The 22,777-nt window shown below is 49.1% G+C and overlaps 1 protein-coding gene across 1 annotated transcript; it reads right to left on the bottom strand.

The window, feature by feature from the left end:
• Positions 1-8,281: 8,281 nt before the first annotated feature.
• On the bottom strand, positions 8,282-11,672 carry LOC137322202 (carbohydrate sulfotransferase 9-like). The gene is made up of 2 exons (XM_067985317.1): positions 11,567-11,672; positions 8,282-9,036 (listed from the first exon to the last, which is right to left on the bottom strand). Exons 1-2 carry the CDS (start codon positions 11,670-11,672, stop codon positions 8,282-8,284), a joined length of 861 nt encoding a protein of 286 aa, XP_067841418.1.
• Between the last annotated feature and the right edge of the window lie 11,105 nt (positions 11,673-22,777).

Below are 22,777 nucleotides of genomic sequence, written 5' to 3'. Positions count from 1 at the left end.
TTTGGGACTTAACGCTCAACTCAACGAACAGTCTTAACCCCGACCATCTGAACGTGTCTTAGAGTGCCTGGAACACCCCCCACCAGCGCTATTTAAAGGGACCATGCAGGATTTACAGGTTAGTGGCTGGATTATTGCTTTGGCTGCCGAGACATTTGTAAATGTTTTTGGAGGTCTGCTACATTTGAATACTAGGACCAGGGGACATAGCCTAACTTTTAGAGCCAGGACGTGCAGGAATGAAGTTTGAAAATGCTTCCACACACAAAGGGTGGGAGACTTTTGGAACGCTCTTCTGCAGATAGTAGTTGATGCTAGCTCACTTGTGAAAGTTTAATCTGAGATTGATAGATTTCTGTGAACCAAGGTTATTAAGGGATATGGAGTTAGGTCACAGGTCCACCATGATCTCATTGAATGGTGGAACAGGCTCGAGGGGCTAAATGCCACTGCCACTTGCTGCCCCTGATATGCGCCACCTTCTCCTGCAAGAGAGTGGGACGTGTGTCTGGGTGATGTGCCTGTCATGGTTGAATAGCTGCCAGTGTGTGTGGCCTGTGAGTTATGGGTGGGCGGCTTGAAACAATGGTAATGTGTGAGGGTGAGAGGAAGCATCTGGTTGGAAGAGTTGAGTACTGATGGAAAGAGTTCATTGGTATGTGGGTGATGGGGGGTGAAGTGAGTGGAGCAGTTGGTAGGAGAGGCCACTTGACAGTTGACCTCACTCACCTTGACCACTCATGTCAAAGCATTGAACTTCTTCCTGTACTGCATCCATGTTCATGATGCTGTGCGTCTGGCTGCCTCCCACTGCCTTTTGGATATATGTCTGGAGGGCCTCTTGTTCTCCCACCACGCACCACCCCCCTCTCCCCCCACTGCGGATATAGGATGTCCCTCCTTCTGTCCACCCCTTGCACCAAGGTCTCTAGTGCATCAGCAGAGATCCTTGGTGCTCGCACTCTCGGAGGCCCGGTATAAACTCAGGTCGGCATATTGGCGAGCAGATTGGAGGATGTGGGATTTATTAATGCGCAACCTTTATTCAATGTTTTACCATAACTCATCAGTGTGTAAACATAGGGATGGGACCTGCATCTGTGAGATTTTGAAGAAACGTCCTCCCTTTAAGAGATTGAGCTCACCCTGGTGGTGGAAAGTGTGAATTGCATTGATTCCACCTGCAAGGCCTGGAACGGAACGCTGATTGCAGGTGAGTCCTGGGGTGGGCTGAAACGTGGGTCCTGCCTGCACAGGGGCCATTGGGCGTGGGGTAATAGCACAACACACTGCCCATACCCAAAAACGGGCCCGATCCATTCTCTCACCCATGATGCTGTGAATGAATTATTAGCATTCGTTTTGCGGTGAAGTCTCACACCCACTAATGTCTGGGGTAAATCTGCCCAAATTAATTTCATATTGGATTCTTACGGACAGAACAGGGAGGACATCGTCATTCCCATACATCAGGGCGAAGTGACTCCCTGCGCCACCAGTCCCAGTGTGTGACCCACTGTATCACCCGGTCCCAGGGGGGAAAGGACAGTGTGTGACCCACTGTATCACCCAGACCCAGAGGGGAGAGGACAGTGTGTGACCCACTGTATCACCCGGTCCCAGGGGGGAAAGGACAGTGTGTGACCCACTGTATCACCCGGTCCCACAGGAGAAAGGACAGTGTGTGACCCACTGTATCACCCGGTCCCAGAGGGGAAAGGACAGTGTGTGACCCACTGTATCACCCGGTCCCACAGGAGAAAGGACAGTGTGTGACCCACTGTATCACCCGGTCCCAGAGGGGAAAGGACAGTGTTTGACCCACTGTATCACCCGGTCCCAGAGGGGAAAGGACAGTGTGTGACCCACTGTATCACCCGGTCCCAGAGGGGAAAGGACAGTGTTTGACCCACTGTATCACCCGGTCCCAGAGGGGAAAGGACAGTGTGTGACCCACTGTATCACCCAGACCCAGAGGGGAGAGGACAGTGTGTGACCCACTGTATCACCCGGTCCCAGAGGGGAAAGGACAGTGTGTGACCCACTGTATCACCCGGTCCCAGAGGGGAGAGGACAGTGTGTGACCCACTGTATCACCCGGTCCCAGGGGGGAAAGGACAGTGTGTGACCCACTGTATCACCCGGTCCCAGAGGGGAAAGGACAGTGTGTGACCCACCGTATCACCCGGTCCCACAGGGGAAAGGACAGTGTGTGACCCACTGTATCACCCGGTCCCAGGGGGGAAAGGACAGTGTGTGACCCACTGTATCACCCGGTCCCACAGGGGAAAGGACAGTGTGTGACCCACTGTATCACCCGGTCCCAGAGGGGAAAGGACAGTGTGTGACCCACTGTATCACCCGGTCCCAGAGGGGAAAGGACAGTGTGTGACCCACTGTATCGCCCGGTCCCAGAGGGGAAAGGACAGTGTGTGCCCCACTGTATCACCCGGTCCCAGAGGGGAAAGGACAGTGTGTGACCCACTGTATCACCCGGTCCCAGAGGGGAAAGGACAGTGTGTGACCCACTGTATCGCCCGGTCCCAGAGGGGAAAGGACAGTGTGTGACCCACAGTATCACCCGGTCCCAGAGGGGAAAGGACAGTGTGTGACCCACTGTATCACCCGGTCCCAGAGGGGAAAGGACAGTGTGTGACCCACTGTATCACCCGGTCCCAGAGGGGAAAGGACAGTGTGTGACCCACTGTATCACTCAGTCCCAGAGGGGAAAGGACAGTGTGTGACCCACTGTATCACCCGGTCCCACAGGGGAAAGGACAGTGTGTGACCCACTGTATCACCCGGTCCCAGAGGGGAAAGGACAGTGTGTGACCCACTGTATCACCCGGTCCCAGAGGGGAAAGGACAGGGTGTGACCCACTGTATCACCCGGTCCCAGAGGGGAAAGGACAGTGTGTGACCCACTGTATCACCCGGTCCCAGAGGGGAAAGGACAGTGTGTGACCCACTGTATCACCCGGTCCCACAGGAGAAAGGACAGTGTGTGACCCACTGTATCACCCGGTCCCAGAGGGGAGAGGACAGTGTGTGACCCACTGTATCACCCGGTCCCAGGGGGGAAAGGACAGTGTGTGACCCACTGTATCACCCGGTCCCACAGGAGAAAGGACAGTGTGTGACCCACTGTATCACCCGGTCCCAGAGGGGAAAGGACAGTGTTTGACCCACTGTATCACCCGGTCCCAGAGGGGAAAGGACAGTGTGTGACCCACTGTATCACCCAGACCCAGAGGGGAGAGGACAGTGTGTGACCCACTGTATCACCCGGTCCCAGAGGGGAAAGGACAGTGTGTGACCCACTGTATCACCCGGTCCCACAGGGGAAAGGACAGTGTGTGACCCACCGTATCACCCGGTCCCAGAGGGGAAAGGACAGTGTGTGACCCACTGTATCACCCGGTCCCAGAGGGGAAAGGACAGTGTGTGACCCACTGTATCACCCGGTCCCACAGGGGAAAGGACAGTGTGTGACCCACTGTATCACCCGGTCCCAGGGGGGAAAGGACAGTGTGTGACCCACTGTATCACCCGGTCCCACAGGGGAAAGGACAGTGTGTGACCCACTGTATCACCCGGTCCCAGAGGGGAAAGGACAGTGTGTGACCCACTGTATCACCCGGTCCCACAGGGGAAAGGACAGTGTGTGACCCACTGTATCACCCGGTCCCACAGGGGAAAGGACAGTGTGTGACCCACTGTATCACCCGGTCCCAGAGGGGAAAGGACAGGGTGTGACCCACTGTATCACCCGGTCCCAGAGGGGAAAGGACAGTGTGTGACCCACTGTATCACCCGGTCCCAGAGGGGAAAGGACAGTGTGTGACCCACTGTATCACCCGGTCCTAGAGGGGAAAGGACAGTGTGTGACCCACTGTATCGCCCGGTCCCAGAGGGGAAAGGACAGTGTGTGACCCACTGTATCACCCGGTCCCAGAGGGGAAAGGACAGTGTGTGACCCACTGTATCGCCCGGTCCCAGAGGGGAAAGGACAGTGTGTGACCCACTGTATCACCCAGACCCAGAGGGGAAAGGACAGTGTGTGACCCACTGTATCGCCCGGTCCCAGAGGGGAAAGGACAGTGTGTGCCCCACTGTATCACCCGGTCCCAGAGGGGAAAGGACAGTGTGTGACCCACTGTATCCCCCGGTCCCAGAGGGGAAAGGACAGTGTGTGACCCACTGTATCACCCGGTCCCAGTGGAGAAAGGACAGTGTGTGACCCACTGTATCATCCAGTCCCAGAGGGGAAAGGACAGTGTGTGACCCACTGTATCACCCAGTCCCAGAGGGGAAAGGACAGTGTGTGACCCACCGTATCACCCGGTCCCAGGGGGGAAAGGACAGTGTGTGACCCACTGTATCACACGGTCCCAGAGGGGAAAGGACAGTGTGTGACCCACTGTATCACCCGGTCCCAGAGGGGAAAGGACAGTGTGTGACCCACTGTATCACCCGGTCCCAGAGGGGAAAGGACAGTGTGTGACCCACTGTATCACCCGGTCCCAGAGGGGAAAGGACAGTGTGTGACCCACCGTATCACCCGGTCCCAGGGGGGAAAGGACAGTGTGTGACCCACTGTATCACACGGTCCCAGAGGGGAAAGGACAGTGTGTGACCCACTGTATCACCCGGTCCCAGAGGGGAAAGGACAGTGTGTGACCCACGGTATCACCCGGTCCCAGAGGGGAAAGGACAGTGTGTGACCCACTGTATCACCCGGTCCCAGAGGGGAAAGGACAGTGTGTGACCCACTGTATCACCCGGTCCCAGAGGAGAAAGGACAGTGTGTGACCCACTGTATCACCCAGTCCCTGAGGGGAAAGGACAGTGTGTGACCCACTGTATCACCCGGTCCCACAGGGGAAAGGACAGTGTGTGACTCACTGTATCACCCGGTCCCAGAGGGGAAAGGACAGTGTGTGACCCACTGTATCACCCGGTCCCAGAGGGGAAAGGACAGTGTGTGACCCACTGTATCACCCGGTCCCAGAGGGGAAAGGACAGTGTGTGACCCACTGTATCACCCGGTCCCAGAGGGGAAAGGACAGTGTGTGACCCACCGTATCACCCGGTCCCAGAGGGGAAAGGACAGTGTGTGACCCACTGTATCACCCGGTCCCAGAGGGGAAAGGACAGTGTGTGACCCACACTATCACCCAGTCCCAGAGGGGAAAGGACATTGTGTGACCCACTGTATCACCCGGTCCCAGAGGGGAAAGGACAGTGTGTGACCCACCGTATCACCCGGTCCCAGGGGGGAAAGGACAGTGTGTGACCCACCGTATCACCCGGTCCCAGAGGGGAAAGGACAGTGTGTGACCCACTGTATCACCCGGTCCCAGAGGGGAAAGGACAGTGTGTGACCCACTGTATCACCCGGTCCCAGAGGGGAAAGGACAGGGTGTGACCCACTGTATCACCCGGTCCCAGAGGGGAAAGGACAGTGTGTGACCCATTGTATCACCCGGTCCCAGAGGGGAAAGGACAGTGTGTGACCCACCGTATCACCCGGTCCCAGAGGGGAAAGGACAGTGTGTGACCCACAGAGTAGAATCTTTTTTCATCATTTAATTAAAAGTTACTGTTTAATTTGGGTTTGCAACTGTAAGTATTTTCTAGCTGTGATACTGAAATTACATTTACCTATTCCCAACTTTACTCCCTTACCTCACCTTACCTGTACATCGGTCTGAAGTACAATAACGGGGTTGCCTGCAGTCTTTGGGTACCTGAGCCAGGAATCCATTGTACTGTTGTGATCCTCGTGAGAGAGCAAAACAATGGCAGGTGTGTGAGCTCATCTACTTTGGGTCTGAGAATGTCAAATTGGAATATTTTCTTCATGGCAATTGATACTAGCTCAATTGCTAAATTTAAATGTGAGATAGATAGCTTTTTGGCAACCAAAGGTATTAAGGGATATGGGCCAAAGGCAGGTATATGGAGTTAGATCACAGATCAGCCATGATCTTATCAAATGGCGGAGCAGGCTCGAGGGGCTGAATGGCCTACTCCTGTTCCTATGTTCCTAATGTTGAGAGAGTAGGAGCTGTAGAGGAGCAAAGGGATTTAGGAGTCCATGTACACAGATCGCTAAAAGCTAGTGCACAGGTACAAAAAGTAATCAAAAAGGCTAATGGAATGTTTATCTCAAGGGGGCTGGAATACAAAGGGAGTGGAAGTTATGCCTTCCGTTGTACAGAGCCTTGGTCAGACCCCATCTGGAAAATGCGTTCAGTTCTGGGCACCGCACCTCAGGAAAGATACAATGGCCTTGGAGGGGCTGCGTTTAACCCTAACCCTAATGAAGATTCACCAGAATGACACCAGGGCTTAAAGGGTTAAATTTTGAGGACAGGTTGCATAAAAATAAATTCTCCTCGTCTCCCCTCAGGTTCTTTTGCCCATCGGGGAACTTGCCCATGAATGTGTTTCCCCACGGTGAGGGCAGTAAGGTTTTCACCCAGTTCTGGGCCAGACAGTTTGAGTTTTGGCCCTGGCTAAACAGAAAGTTCTACATGGAAAACCAGTCGCCCAAAGTCAAGTTTATTTTTTAAGCCCATTTTCCATTTAATTAAGTGTCTCATGATGCGGGGGTGTTATTGGCTGTTAATAATTTCAATGAACTTTCAACCTCAACGCCAACCTTTGAACTCAAGCCACAACCCCACCTCATTGTCACCACATCCCCATCTTTCCTGGTCTGCAGTTTTGACCATGGAAGAAGGTCCCAACCATTTGCTGAATGCCCCCCACCCCGTACCCCACCCCCCGCCTCACCACTAATAGCTCAACCAAGATTGGCCACCAATAAGAGGCCCCAAACCCACACCTTAGCTCTCTGTGGAACATGACGATGGGGTTACCAAACTGCCATTCACTGTAGTCGGCTGCCTAATTATAATGGCGACAATACTTGCTTCTATATAGCACTTTATCCCCTTTTGTCACAATTTTCCAGACACCTCACACAATGGGGGGTGACTTTAACCTAACCCACCAGGCGGGAAATGATCAGGTATTGGGTCGACCGCTCGTTTTACAACCCCCCCCCACCGATTTTACCCTCCGATCCGAAACTGCCCGTTTCCCGGGCAGCAGGTTAGGTTAAAGTTACCCCCAACCTGTTACCTTCCCAAGACCAGTGACTGTGGTTCAGGCAAACACAGTAATCATTCTGTACCAACAATGTCTCACAGGCATGACTGTTCAGGCAGTTTGTTTCTGTTTTTTCTTTTTGGTGGAGAGAAGAATGTTGGCCAGGACACCGGGATAACTCTCTGCTCTTCTATTAGTATCACGTTATTTATTTTATGCTCATCAAACAGTTAGTGCTGGGGGATGGAACTCTCCCCGTGGCAGGTACCGTGTCAGCAGTGTCTCCCAGCTCTGGTATGACACAACTAGGTGAGAAATCAAGCTGCCTTCCCCGCCTCAAAAAAAGCGCCCTCTACTGCGCCAATGTGGCATTTTGTTCCATTTCCCACACCAGTCATGCTGCCCGTACCCTAACTCACACCAAGTCCCGGTCACCCATCACCCCCTGTGCTCGCTGACCTACATTGGCTCCCGGTCCGGCAGCACCTCGATTTTAAAATTCTCGTCCTTGTTTCCAAATCCCTCCATGGCCTCGCCCCCTCCCTATCTCTGTAACCCCCTCCAGTCCTGCAACCCTCCGAGATCTCTGCGCTCCTCCAATTCTGGCCTCTTGCGCATCCCCGATTTTAATCGCTCCACCATTGACGGCCGTGCCTTCAGCTGCCTGGGCCCTAAACTGTGGAATTCCCTCCCTAAACCTCTCCGCCTCTCTACCTCTCTCTCCTCTTTTAAGACGCTCCTCAAAACCTACCTCTTTGGCCAAGTTTTTGGTCACCTGTCCTAATGTCTCCTTATGTGGCTCGGTGTCAAATTTTGTCTGATAATCGCTTCTATGAAGCGCCTTGGGATGTTTTACTATGTTAAAGGCGCTATATAAATGAGAGTTGTTGTTGTTGTCGTCGTCGTCTCTCTGAGTCCGATTACCAATTAGTGTTGTCAGCCCATGCCCACTGCAAACTCGACTGAAACTGCCCAAACTCATTACACGAGGATCCTTATAACCACCAAACGGAGGGAACTTTCATCACATTAGTGGATCCGGATTGCATTTGAATCCAGGTCCCAGAGACGAAAGGCCGGCCAGCCTTAACTCACTGCACACCCAACTCCCACTGTAAGATCGTTAACCTGAATAGGTTTGACGTCTCATTTTGAAGGGCGTTTAATTCAAGGTCAAACCGTTGGTGAAATTGAAGGCAGCAAAGTCCCCGTGGTAGAACCGAAACAACTCGCCCTTCAGCTTTGCCGAGAGCTGGCCGAAATGCTGCTCGACCAGCCACCGGCTCTCCTCTGAGTCCTGGAACCTGGGCAGCTCCACCTCCTCCGAGAACCCGAGCCGACGCAGGATGTATCTCAGCTCTTGGTTGAGGAGTCCGTACGCTGCGACGTAGTCGTACCGGACAAGGCACGGGTGGCACAGGTCGACGATGGGCTTCCAGCTGGCGGCCGATTTCGACCCCTGCTCCAACATGCCTCGGAGGAACTCTTCAAAGGGCCTTCCCGCGGGCCACTCACGGCTGTAAGTGGAGAGCAGGCGCTGAAGGGGGTCTCTGACGAAAATAATCTTGGTGTACGATCTCAGCAGGCTGCCGATAGTACTCATGTCGTACTGGCTCAGGTTCTCGTGAGGTGCTTTTAACGGCGCGCTGTCGTTTACTATCTTCACCGCCTGCCCAGGCACATCGTTGAGGGCCTTTAAAACCCCCTCCCAGCCCGCTGCACCAACGTCAGGCGGGCTGCAGTACACCAGCTCGTGCCGCTCGTTTACTCTTAGCCTCGAAAAGAAGCTGGGCCGGAGGAGCATGTTGACCTTCGCCCTTTGGCTGCAGAATGACCTCAGCAGCTTCTTCCTCAGCTGCTGATTGTGGACGAAGGAGTCAAAGGTCTCAGGTACGCTCACCGCCACTGAACGAGAATCTGTAGCCGCAAAACAAATACATTACGCTGTGAAAGGGCACCAATTTGACATCTCCTGCCATTTTGTCAGCTCTACTCCTTCTTCCCGATCGGTATGTTTCGGGAACGGAGCTGATACCAACCGAGCCACAGGCAGAAGCTTTTTCCCATCGCATGATCGCTACAGAAAGACCCTGCAGCACCTCCAATAGGGCTATTTTGCCTCCACTTTCTTGCCCAGAAGGAAGAAGGGAAGAAAAATCTTGCATTTATACAGTGCCTTTCATGACCTCAGGACGTCCCAAAGTGCTTTACAGCCAATGAAGTACTTTTGAATTGTAGTCACTGCTGTAATGTCGGAAATCCATTCCAAGTCATTCTTAGTGTGAAGACATACATCGAAGTTACAACAAGGAAGAAGGCCATTCGGCCCAAACAGTCCGTGTCAGCGTCCACCCTCCTCGTGAGAAAATAGTTCGACTCACATTTTCCCACACTGTTCCCATATCCCTTCAAACCCTTTTCCCTCATCCATCTATCCAATCTAATGTTGAATGTTGACATAGTTTCTGCCTCAACCATTAACCCTGGGAGTGAATTCCACAGCCTCACAACTCTCTGTGTAAAGATAGCTCTCCTGGTCTCCGTTCTAAATCTCTTACATTTAATGTTGTATCTATGGCAACCTCGTACTTGACCCCTCAGCCTGCTTCTACCTACCCGATCCCATCTTTTCAGCATTTTAAACACTTCTATCATATTGCTCTGGAATCTTCATTGTTGCAACAAAAAAGAACATTTTTTTCTAGACCCATAGAATGGTTACGGCACAGAAGGAGGCCATTCAGCCCATCGAGCCTGCACCGGCTCTCTGCAAGAGCAATCCAGCTAGTCCCACTGCCCCACTCTCTCCCTGTAGCCCTGCAAATTTTTCTCCTTCAGGTACCTATCTAATTCCTTTTTGAAAGCCACAATTGACCCTGCTTCCACCACCCTTTCAGGCAGTGCATTCCAGATCCTAACCATTCACTGTGTAAAAAAGCTTTTCCTCATCGCCTTTGGTTCTTTTGCCAATCACCTTAAACCTGTGACTGGTTCTCGACCCTTCCGCCAATGGGAACAGTTTCTCTCTATCTACTCTGTCTAGACCCTTCATGATTTTGAACACCTCTATCAAATCTCCTCGCAACCGTCTCTGTTCTAAGGAGAACAACCCCAGCTTCTCCAGTCTGTCTGCGTAACTGAGGTCCCTCGTCCCTGGCATCATTCTAGAAAATCTTTTCTGCACCCTCTCTAAGGCCTTCACATCCTTCCTAAAGTGCGATGCCCAGAACTGGACACAATACTCCAGTTGTGACCAAACCAGTGTTTTATAAAGGTTCATCATAACATCCTTGCTTTTGTACTCTATCCCTCTATAGAAAGCCCAGGATCCCGCATGCTTTTTTATCCACTTTCTTAGCTGCTTTCTGCCACCTTCAGGGATCTGTGTACATATACCCCCAGGTCTCTCTGTTTCTGCACCCCCTTTAGAGTTGTATCCTTTAGTTTGTATTGTCTCTCCTCGTTCTTCCTACCAAAATGTATCACCTCACACTTCTCAGCATTAAATTTCATCTGCCACGTGTCCACCCATTCCACCAGCCTGTCTATGTCCTCTTGAAGTCTATCACTATCCTCCTCACTGCTTACTACACTTCCAAGTTTTGTGTCATCTGCAAATTCTGAAATTGTGCCCTGTACACCCAACTCCAAGTCATTAATATATATCAAGTCTCTATATCCAGTCTCTGTTCGTATCTGTATATTGTCAGACCAGGCAGATGAGCTTTTGCCATCTGTCCCTGAATTCACACCTTCTAAAATGGCACCTTTTTCTTGAAGAATGGTTTACAAACCTTTTTTCTTCCTTTCCAGAGGGAAGAAGCTTCACTCTGTGTGTCACCCAATGATGAACTTCACTGCAATTTGCATCACAGGAGTGTGGGTTTACCCAACTAATGAAGATCCTTTGACAACCCTCTGAGAACTCCGTGTTCCTCCAACTCTGGCCTTTTGTGTGCATCTCCCACTTCCTTCCTCCCCCCACTATTGGTGGCCGTGCCTTCAGCCGTCTATGCCCTAAGTCTGGAATTCCCTCCCCAAGCCTCTCCACCCCTCTCTCTCCTCCTTTAAGACCCTCCTTAAAACCTACCTCTTTGACCAAGCGTTTGGTCACCTCTCCCAATGTCTCCTACTTTGGCTCGGTGTCAGTGCCTGTCTGATTTATGCTCCTGTGAAGTGCCTTGGGATGTTTTACTACATTAAAGGCGCTGTATAAATGCAAGTTTGTCATGAAAGGCATTTCCCCTTTTAAACATAGGAGACAGGGAGGGCCAAGAGGCACCGGTAACATTCAGAATTACATGTCAAATCAGAATACTACCCGGCCCCTTAAAGAACAATCACCCTGCGATACAGCGAAAGCTGTGAGTAGCTGTTAGCTGTGTTCTTCAGGGGCCCTGCGGATTGTTAACTCTCAGCGCCCAGAAAAGGGGTTGCAAAAACATACCTTCTCGAGCAGGAGAGACAACGTCTGACTTCCACTCGTTACAAAACAGCCAGCCCAGATAACCCAGGAGCAATAACGTAACAGAAAGCCATCCAGGAAAGTCCATTGTCTCCGTGCTTTTAACACTGACACTAGCCTGAGAGCACGTAGCACAAAATGAAGCATCAGCTCTGTATATATTCAGCCTCAGGCCTACGTTACAAGTGATCGATTCCCCCATCCCATCCCTCCCACGGTGATGTGCTGTTTGTTTATATTATCTCTTATGATACTGTTTATCTTACACTGAATCAACACAGCACAACGACACTGGATCCATGAGTTATTACTTTGTATTTTGTACTGTCTTTCGCAATCTCAGCTTAACACAGAATGATACGGCACAGAAGGAGACCATTCGGCCCATCGTGCCTGTGCCAGCTCTTTGAAAGAGCTGTCCAATTAGTCCCACTCCCCATGCTCTTTCCCCGTAGCCCTGCATTTTTTTTCCTTTTTAAGTATTTATCCAATTGCCTTTTGAAAGTTACAACTGAATCTGCTTCCATCGCCCTTTCAGGCAGCGCATTCCAGATCATAACAACTCGCTGCGTTAAAAGAAATTTCTCCACATCTTCCCCCTTTTACCAATTATCTGGGGCTTCAGTTCAACACATCATCCCCAAGACAGGACATCTGACAATACTACCACTACTACTACCACTACTACTACCACCACTACAACAACAACAACTTGTATTTATATAACGTCTTTAACGTAGTAAAACATCCCAAGGCGCTTCACATGAGTGATTATCAAGCAAAATTTGACACCGAGCCACATAAGGAGATATTAGGACAGGTCAAAAAGCAGGACAAATCCAATCCGGCCAATTACCGCCCCATCAGTCCACTCTCAATTATCAGCAAAGTGATGGAAGGTGTCGTCGACAGTGCTATCAAGCGGCACTTACTCACCAATAACCTGCTCACCGATGCTCAGTTTGGGTTCTGCCAGGACCACTCGGCTCCAGACCTCATTACAGCCTTGGTCCAAACATGGACAGAAGAGCTGAATTCCAGAGGCGAGATGAGAGTGACTGCCCTTGACATCAAGGCAGCATTTGACCGAGTGTGGCACCAAGGAGCCCTAGTAAAATTGAAGTCAATGGGAATCAGGGGGAAAACTCTCCAGTGACTGGAGTCATACCTAGCACAAAGGAAGATGGTAGTGGTTGTTGGAGGTCAATCATCTCAGCCCCAGGACATTGCTGCAGGAGTTCCTCAGGGCAGTGTCCTAGGCCCAACCATCTTCAGCTGCTTCATCAATGACCTTCCCTCCATCATAAGGTCAGAAATGGGAATGTTCACTGATGATTGCACAGAGTTCAGTTCCATTTGCAATCCCTCAGATAATGAAGCAGTCCGTGCCCGCATGCAGCAAGACCTGGACAACATCCAGGCTTGGGCTGATAAATAGCAAGTAACATTCGTGCCAGACAAGTGCCAGGCAATGACCATCTCCAACAAGAAAGAGTCTAACCACCTCCCCTTGACATTCAACGGCATTACCATCGCCGAATCCCCCACCATCAACATCCTGGGGGTCACCATTGACCAGAAACTTAACTGGACCAGCCATATAAATACTGTTGCTACAAGAGCAGGTCAGAGGCTGGGTATTCTGCGGCGAGTGACTCACCTCCTGACTCCCCAAAGCCTTTCCACCATCTACAAAGCACAAGTCAGGAGTGTGTTGGAATACTCTCCATTTGCCTGGATGAGTGCAGCTCCAACAACACTCAAGAAGCTCGACACCATCCAGGACAAAGCAGCCCGCTTGATTGGCACCCCATCCACCACCCTAAACATTCACTCCCTTCACCACCGGCGCACAATGGCTGCAGTGTGTACCATCCATAGGATGCACTGCAGCAACTCGCCAAGGCTTCTTTGACAGCACCTCCCAAACCCGCGACCTCGACCACCTAAAAGGACAAGGGCAGCAAGTACATGGGAACAACACCACCTGCACGTTCCCCTCCAAGTCACACACCATCCTGACTTGGAAATATATCGCCGTTCCTTCATCGTCACTGGGTCAAAATCCTGGAACTCCCTTCCTAACAGCACTGTGGGAGAACCTTCACCACACGGACTGCAGCGGTTCAAGAAGGCGGCTCACCACCACCTTCTCAAGGGCAATTAGGGATGGGCAATAAATGCCGGCCTCGCCAGCGACACCCACATCCCATGAACGTATGAAAAATAGGTCAATGGGTTAGGTTTTAAGGAGCGTCTTAAAGGAGGAGAGAGAGATAGAGAGGCGGAGAGGTTTAGGGACGTAATTCCGGAGCTTAGGGCCTAGGCAGCTGAAGGCACGGCCGCCAATGGTGGAGCCATTAAGATTGGGGATGCGCAAAAATGAAGAATTGGAGGAGCGCAGAGATTTCGGAGGGTTGTCGGGCTGGAGGAGAGATTACAGAGATAGGGAGGGGCGAGGCAATGGAGGGATTTGAAAACAAGGAGGGAAACAAGGATAGAATAAAGACCTACATTTATATACTGCCTTTCACGACCTTAGGACATCCCAAAGTGCTTTACAGAAGTCATTTTGAAGTGAAGTCACTGTTGTAATGTAGGAATCGCGGTAGCCGATTTGTGAACAGCAAGGTCCCACAATCAGCAATATAATTATAATCAGATAATCTGTTTTTTATTGATGTTGGTTGAGGGATAAATGTTGGCCCAGACACCAGCAGACAGAGCCTCGGTTTAGCATCTTATCCGAAAGACGGCACCTCTGACAGTGCAACACTCCCTCAGTACTGCACTATATACAGGCAAGTACTTTACTACCACTGGAGTGTCAGCCTAGATTATGTGCTCAAGTCGGGCTTGAACCCATGACCTTCTGCCTCAGAGGCGAGACTGCTACCAACTGAGATGTGTTGTATGAGACAATAAGCATTGGCAATCTGTCTTGGCCATAAGAGAAGCAGTAAAGCTAAGTCTGATCCACACAGATATAAGGGTAAATGTTACAAGACAATGCCACAAGGCGAATCTGCTGGTGTATGTGAATAAGTTCATATGCATGCTGTGTATATACAAGTATGTATCTGTTCATGTACATGCACATTTATGCATATTGATATGTCTTTGTTTGTAATGCACTTATGTTTTGGTGAGTGTATATATGGATCTGTATGCATATATATACATATGTACACACACATACACCAAGTGATAAAAATTATATGAGTTCATCGTTCTTAGGGAGCTCTGCAGTGTTTCTGAGCTCCTTGTCAAGATGACCTCACATTGACAGAGCAAAAACTAAAGCTATTTTTTGGCAGCATTATCTATTGAGCAATAGTATGAAAACGAGCCTTGGCTCAAGTTCCACTGCAAAGACTTGAGCACATAATCCAGGCTGACACTCCAGTACAGTACTGAGGGAGTGCTGCACTGTCGGAGGGTCAGTACTGAGGGAGTGCTGCACTGTCGGAGGGTCAGTACTGAGGGAGTGCTGCACTGTCGGAGGGTCAGTACTGAGGGAGTGCTGCACTGTCGGAGGGTCAGTACTGAGGGAGTGCTGCACTGTCGGAGGGTCAGTACTGAGGGAGTGCTGCACTGTCGGAGGGTCAGTACTGAGGGAGTGCTGCACTGTCGGAGGGGCCAGCTTTTGGATGCGACGTTAAACCGAGGCTCGATTTGAAGAAGAGCAGAGCGGGGGAGTTCTCATCGTGTCCTGGCTAATGTTTGACCCTCAACCAACACCATCAAAATAAATTAACTGTTTGTGGGACCTTGCAGTGAACGAAACGTCTGCTGCATTTGCTTACATACAGTGATTGCACTGTAAAAGTAATCCATTCAGTGTAAAGCACTTTGGGACATCCTGAGAACACGAAAGGCACTATATACAGGCAAGTACTTTACTGCCACAGTTCAGTTGGTAGCTCTCTCACCTCTGAACCAGAAGGTCGTGGGTTCATAGTCCCACTCCAGAGACTTGAGCACATAATCTAGGCTGACACTCCAGTGCAGTACTGAGGGAGTGCTGCAACGTCAGAGGTGCCATCTCTTGGATGAGACGTTAAATCGAGGCCCGGTCTGCCCTCTCAAGTGGACGTAAAAGATCCCATGGCATTATATCAAAGAAGAGCAGGGGAGTTCTCCCCGCTGTCCTGGCCAATATTTATCCCTCAATCAACATCACTAAAAAAACATGATCTGGTCATTATCACATTGCTATGTGTGGGACTTTGCTGTGTGAAAATTGGCTGCCACATTTCCTACATCACAACAGTGACTACACTTCAAACAAAGTACTTAATTGACTGTAAAGAGCTTTGGGACATCCTGAGGTCGTGAATGGCGCCATAGAATTGCAAGTTCTTTCCTTTCTTTCTATACGTGACCGCATAGGGTAGACTTTATGCATTCGCACTCCTGACTGAGCTTCACAGGCCAGGAGTAGATATCTGGAATTCGAGCGCAGAGGTCCGCAGGCCTTGACGACTAAGGGATGGACAATCCCATAAGGCTCTCTGATCTTCACACTACAATTACCAAGACGTGGTCCGGGCACCTGAAACACTGCACCGAGACACAAACCGGTACCCTTGATCAGGTATCATTCCAGCTAAATGTCCCAAGATCCTCCCTCAGTAGATTACACGGCCTTCTGTGGAAACTGGAAAAACACTGGCATCAGAGGTCACGGAGCTGAATGGAAAAATAGTTCCCCTTTGACCCATTTAACAAGTGAAAAACATAAAGTCTAGTGGCAGCTTGCAATCGCACCAGAATAGAATGTGATGTACCATATTATTTTCTTTTTTAAGAAGCAGGGATACTCCTTATCCTGAAGAAAAGAGGTGAGGACACATCCTCGACCTTTAGCCAGCATTTGATTAATAATAGCGACGCAGGGCATCCAAGTCGGGCAGTGATAATTCAACGTTATCAACAAACATCCTCTCACCCGGAGACAGCTCAGATTTGCTTCAGCAGCAAATATTTTTTTCCTCAGTGTAGAATTTTGGTAACAGCCCACTTAATCGCAGCTGAATTCCCTGCCAATAGGAAAACAGGAACTCGGTGCTTTTTATAGATACTTGGCTGAGGGCAGGTTATTGGGGAAAAGGTCCACTGTGTACTTACTTTGTCCCACAGTCCTCCCCTTATTGTAAGGAATCTTACAACACCAGGCTATAGTCCAAGAGAGTGGTTGGAATGTGGAACTCGCTACCACAAGGAGTAGTTGAGGCGAATAACATAGATGCATTTAAGGGTAAACTAGATAAGTTATACGAGGGAGAAAGGATTAGAAGATTATGCTGATAGGGTTAGATAAAAAGGGGCGGGAGGAGGCTCGGGTGGAGCATAAACAATGGCATAGACCAGTTGGGTCGAATGGCCTGCTTATGTGCTGCAAATTCTATATAATTCTACGCATTAGCAGAGAGATAAGGGGCGATATTTAGTCTCCCCAATCGGCAAGAACGGAGGGGGGGGGAGGGAGCAGTTAAGACGGAGAAGCTCCGATTTTTTTTTTATTCGTTCACGGGATGTGGGCGTCGCTGGCGAGGCCGGCATTTATTGCCCATCCCTAATTGCCCTTGAGAAGGTGGTGGTGAGCCGCCTTCTTGAACCGCTGCAGTCCGTGTGGTGAAGGCTCTCCCACAGTGCTGTTAGGTAGGGAGTTCCAGGACTTTGACCCAGCTCTGTTCCCACCGATCTGTGATTTTAACGCCATTGGCTTTGGCAGCAGATGAGGCTCTCACCGGACTCATTAAAACATGTAAATCGGGGCTACTGTGACACGCATAGGACCCCGATGGAATTTTAACCAGCTCTGGAGTCGAGAAGCCAACGAGGTCTGCTGAGGTAAGTTTGAAAAATAAAACCTTCCTTGGTTTGGCCTGGAGGAGCAGGAAAGACCGGGCCTCCGTTTCCCCCCGGCTCCTCCGCTCCTCAGCCACGAGACCCCCAGAACAGCACCCCGACTCTCCCGGACTTACCTTACCTGCCAGCGACCTTCTTCCGATTTCCGTTCTTCCCGCCAGCTCTGTTCCACCAGAAATGGCCAAGCATTTGACCAGCCGGATTTAAGGGAGGCCTGGCGTTTATAAACTGCCGGCCCTCTGTCTCACACCCCCATGGTACGAGGAAGTCTTCTGCTCCCACAGACCACCCATGAGGAAGATTGGAATTGCTATGGTCCACTACCTTCTACCATCCTGATAGGAACATAGGAACAGGACTAGTCCATTTAACCCCTCGAGCCTGTTCCGCCATTCAATGAGATCAAGGCTTATCTGTATCTTAACTCCATCTACCCGCCTTGGTTCCATAACCCTTAATACCCTTGTCTAAAAAAAAATCTGTTGATCTCAGTTTTGAAATTATCAAATGGCCCCCAGTCTCAACGGCCTTTTGGGGAAGAGAATTCCAGATTTCTACTACCCTTTGTGTGAAGTCACATGATACAACGATAATGGAGTTGTTGACTAATCACAGCAATCAATCTCTATCGAATAGTCTACAACAGACCCAGACATGAAGCGAGGAAAACCCCCAGTGGTGGAGAGCTTTGGGAAACATACGTCCAAAGTCACCTGTTCCTCACAAGCCCCCTACACTTACCACATCAAATTACTCAGATACTGTATCCCAAAATGTTATTTTCTGAATGAAATTTATCTAATTTGCATTTGAATGAATCCACACTAACTACTTGCACCGTCTCCCTCGGGAGTCTGTTCGATAGATTGACCGCTCGCTCACTGAAATATTGTTTCCGCAATATTCCGCAAGATATCTCTGCCCTTGAGAAGCAAGCAATCCAGATCGTTTTGTGTATCGGGAATTAAAGGTTTGAGGAAAGGTTAAGAAAGTTGAGCTCGTTTTCTTTGGGTTTTGACGTGACCTAATTGAGGTTTTCAAGATTATGGGCATTGGCAAAAATTGGTCCAGGAAAAGTGTTTGTTATGGTGAGGTGTTCAAACACCCCGAGGAGACGATTCAAAAGTTAGGAGTGAGTAGGGAAGGCAGGTGGAACATTTTTACACAAAGGACAATAGAATTGTGGAATAAGTTTTGAGGAATGTCAATATAAATGGATTTAAGAGGCAATTAATTGTATTTTTGGAGAGAGACGAGATTGAGGGATACGATGAGAAGGTGGGTAGGTGGTGTCTAGGTTTCTCAAAAAAGGATGAGTTTGTTGGACCTGATGGCCTTTTCCTCTTTGATCAAGGTCAGCACAGTTTGAACCAATATCTTGATTGTGTCAAAGTGCTCACTCTGCTGAAGTGGGTGTTCTTTCAAAGTTTGATAAGCTTCAATGTTGGGGCAGGGTAGAAGCAGCTTTGAATCATAGAATCACAGAATGATACAGCACAGAAGGAGGCCACTTGGTCAATCGTGCTGGTTCTTTGGTAGAGCTGTCCAATTAGTCTCACTCCCCTGTTCTTGCCCCATAGCCCTGCAAATGTTTTCCCTTCAAGTGTTTATCCAATTCCTTTTTGAAAGTCACTATTGAATCTGCTTCCATCACCCTTTCAGACAGTGCGTTCCAGATCATAACAACTCGCTACGTTAAATTCTTTTTCCTCATGTCACCTCTGGTTCTTTTGCCAATCACCTTAAATCTGTATCCTCTGATTACCGACCCTCCTGCCACTGGAAACAGATTCTCCTTATTTACGCTTTACTTTTGCTCTGCATTTGACCGTGCTACACAGCTTCAACCATCGGAAGGCTCTTCTCTGCACCATCGCAGGGCTTGCATGTATCCTTTGTGTCTGAGTGACCAGAACTACAGTTTAAAAAACAACACAAACGAGCCCACGGACCTGCTGAATTCGAGACAAACGTTGTGAGAACAGTTCAAACTGATCTTCCAGCAACAGGTTTGAGGGAAGAAGCCATGTTCCTTTCAAACAAACACGGACTATGCATTTGTTCAATCGTAAACTCAATTTGAACACGGTTGCTAGTTATTAGCGATCCAGGAAGCTTTAGCTGTTTTCGGAGATAGTTGAAGAGTACAGCAAGGCTGAGACTGGAGTTGGGCTGAATGAGGTTGAGAGAATCAACGGAGTGATCTTCAGAGAATAGTGTAAGCCTGTGTTAGCTCCTGAAAACGGTAAGAAAATTAAGAAAAAAAACATATATGTATCTAAAAGTATTCTACAAAAGAATTCTGTTTTTTTGGTGATGTTGATTGAGGAATATATATTGGCCAGGACACCAGGTAGAACTCCCTTGCACTTCTTCAAATAGTGTCATGGGATCTTTTACATCCAACTGAGAGAGCAGACAGGGCCTCGGTTTAACATCTCATCCAAATGACAGCACCTCTGACAGTGCAGCACTCCCTCAGTACTGCGCTGGAATGTCAGCCTGGATTATGTGCTCAAGTCCCTGGAAGTGGGACTATGAACCCATGACCTTCTGACTCAGAGGTAAGAGTGTTACCAACTAAACCACAGATCACTGTCCATTCCCTAACTCTGCCTTTTGTTCAGCTTAATACCATTGGCACTGAAACATAACAACGTAACAAAGACATTGAATGATATAAGGACATTAAATCTATCAAACCAGTTCCTTCTGCAGACCATTATCATGGACTCTTCCCAATGGGTCTGATCTCCTCAGGGAGGTAATCAATCACCGATAAAACATGCGAGAAGGTGCAACCATGTAAAACTCCTCCCCGACCTTAATGTCACGGAATAAAACTGCAAAGTATTGAACTAACATTAAAATCTATATTGCCGAACTCTGACTAGTTGTACATACATATATAAATACATACTCACATACGTGCATGTACTGTACACACATACGTGCATGTACTGTACACACATACGTGCATGTACTGTACACACATACGTGCATGTACTGTACACACATACGTGCATGTACTGTACACACATACGTGCATGTACTGTACACACAGCTACAGTTAGCCAAGTGCTTCCATATTTGCCCACAAACATACCCATGTACCCATAACACAACAGTATTTAACTCTGCCCAGTTGCACACTTGCAAAAGCAGGTACGCACACACGCACGCACGTACATGCAGTCCAGCTGCTTCATTCCCTTAGTGCACTGGTTAACATGTTTGTGCTATATTCCCCACTGTGCGCTCTTAACACAACCGTTAACCCATGGAAAAGGTTTAGAACTGTGCTAAACTAGTGAACACAGGAATTTATTTTGGATACATCAACCACTGAAAATGATCCAGGAGAATTTCCAGAGGGAGGGTCTCTCGATTTCTCACCGTAACTCGGGTGGAAACACCAGAGAAACAAACGTTTCTCCTGCTGATCTTCAGCTGAAGTTACAGAGAGAGATCAGGTGAATCCCTGTGGGAATTCTATCCTGACGCCTCCGGACAGCCAGTGAGCTAAGATGCAACAGAAGTTTAAGCTCAACACTGCAAATCGGCAAACAGTAAATGACTTTGGCTTTGTCCTTATCGGAAGGCTGGAATATTTGCCGTGATTTAAGATGACACCCAAAGTACAAAACTCGAGGGTTTAATGGAAGGCTGGGCCGTCCCGCCCCAGTGAGGGTTGGACTATGTTGTAACCATGTTTCCTACAGTAGTCAATAGAAAATAAACATTACTTTCCAACATCCTTTGCAAACTCCCCAAGTCCTTGGAAAAATATTGGATACATCTACATAGAATGATATACAATGCGCGGCATAGAAACAGGCCATTCGGCCCAACAGGCCTATGCCGGTGTTTATACTCCACACGAGCCTCCTCCCTCCCTACTTCATCTAACCCTATCAGCATTCCTTTAACAGTATCAACCGGTGGGACAATCAGTAATGTCCAGTAGCAAAACTCAATGAAGGTGAAATTACTCTTGGGCGGGAGTACAAGAAGGGGCGTTGGCGAATCGGCAGCCAGTTTTACACCACATCCCATTTTCTTTTCCATTCGCTATTGCCTGTTTTTGCACAACTGCCCAAGTCCGATTTCACTACTGACCCCACTCCCACTCCTCCACTAATGTTTGCCAAAACATAAAATGCACTCTTTGACCAACTGCATTCAAATTACAAGGGTATGAGGACAAGCTATGGGGCAGAACGGTGGCCTGTGCTGCTGGGCTTGTGGGAGAATTGCATGAACTTTACAACTACAACGATTTGCATTTGTATAGCGCCTTTAATATAGAAAAGCATCCCAAGGCACTTCACAGGAGTGATTATCAGACAAAATATGATGCTGAGCCACAGAAGGAGATATTGGGACAGGTGACCAAAAGCTTGGTCAAAGAGGTAGGTTTTAAGGAGCGTCTTAAAGGAGGGGAGAGAGGCAGAGAGGATTAGGGAGGGGATTCCAGACCTTATGGCCTATAAGGCTAAAGGCATGGCCGCCAATGGTAAGGCGAAGGAAATCAGGGATGCACAAGAGGCCACAATTGGAGGAATGTAGTGTTCTCGGAGGGTTGTAGGGCTGCGGACGTGGAGACATTTTTCAGTAGTATTACTTCTTATGATAGCTCGTGCTCCTGAGGAGATGAAAAGAATCGGAGAGCCCATGATGGTGCAAACCGTAAGTGATCTGTAGAAGGAACGGGCTTGATGGGCTGAATGGGGTTCAGGTACAGAGATCATTGAAGTGTCATGAACAGGTGCAGAAAATAATCAAGAAGGCAAATGGAATGCTGGCCTTTATATCTAGAGGACTAGAGTACAAGGGGGCAGAAGTTATGCTGCAGCTATACAAAACCCTGGTTAGACCGCACCTGGAGTACTGTGAGCAGTTCTGGGCACCGCACCTTCGGAAGGACATAATGGCTTTGGAGGGAGTGCAGCGTAGGTTTACTAGAATGATACCCGGACTTCAAGGGTTAAGTTATGAGGAGAGATTACACAAATTGGGGTTGTATTCTCTAGAGTTTAGAAGGTTAAGGGGTGATCTGATCGAAGTTTATAAGATATTAAGAGGAACAGATAGGGTGGATAGAGAGAAACTATTTCCGCTGGTTGGGGATTTTAGGAGTAGGGGGCACAGTCTAAAAATTAGAGCCAGACCTTTCAGGAGCGAGATTAGAAAACATTTCTACACACAAAGGGTTGTAGAAGTTTGGAACTCTCTTCCGCAAACGGCAATTGATACCAGCTCAATTGCTAAATTTAAATGTGAGATAGATAGCTTTTTGGCAACCAAAGGTATTAAGGG

This window comes from Heptranchias perlo, chromosome 5, assembly GCF_035084215.1.
Source record: "Heptranchias perlo isolate sHepPer1 chromosome 5, sHepPer1.hap1, whole genome shotgun sequence".
NCBI classification, from domain to species: Eukaryota; Metazoa; Chordata; class Chondrichthyes; order Hexanchiformes; family Hexanchidae; genus Heptranchias; species Heptranchias perlo.
Note: the sequence above shows the minus strand (reverse complement) of the source record. Positions and strands in the feature narration are given on the sequence as shown.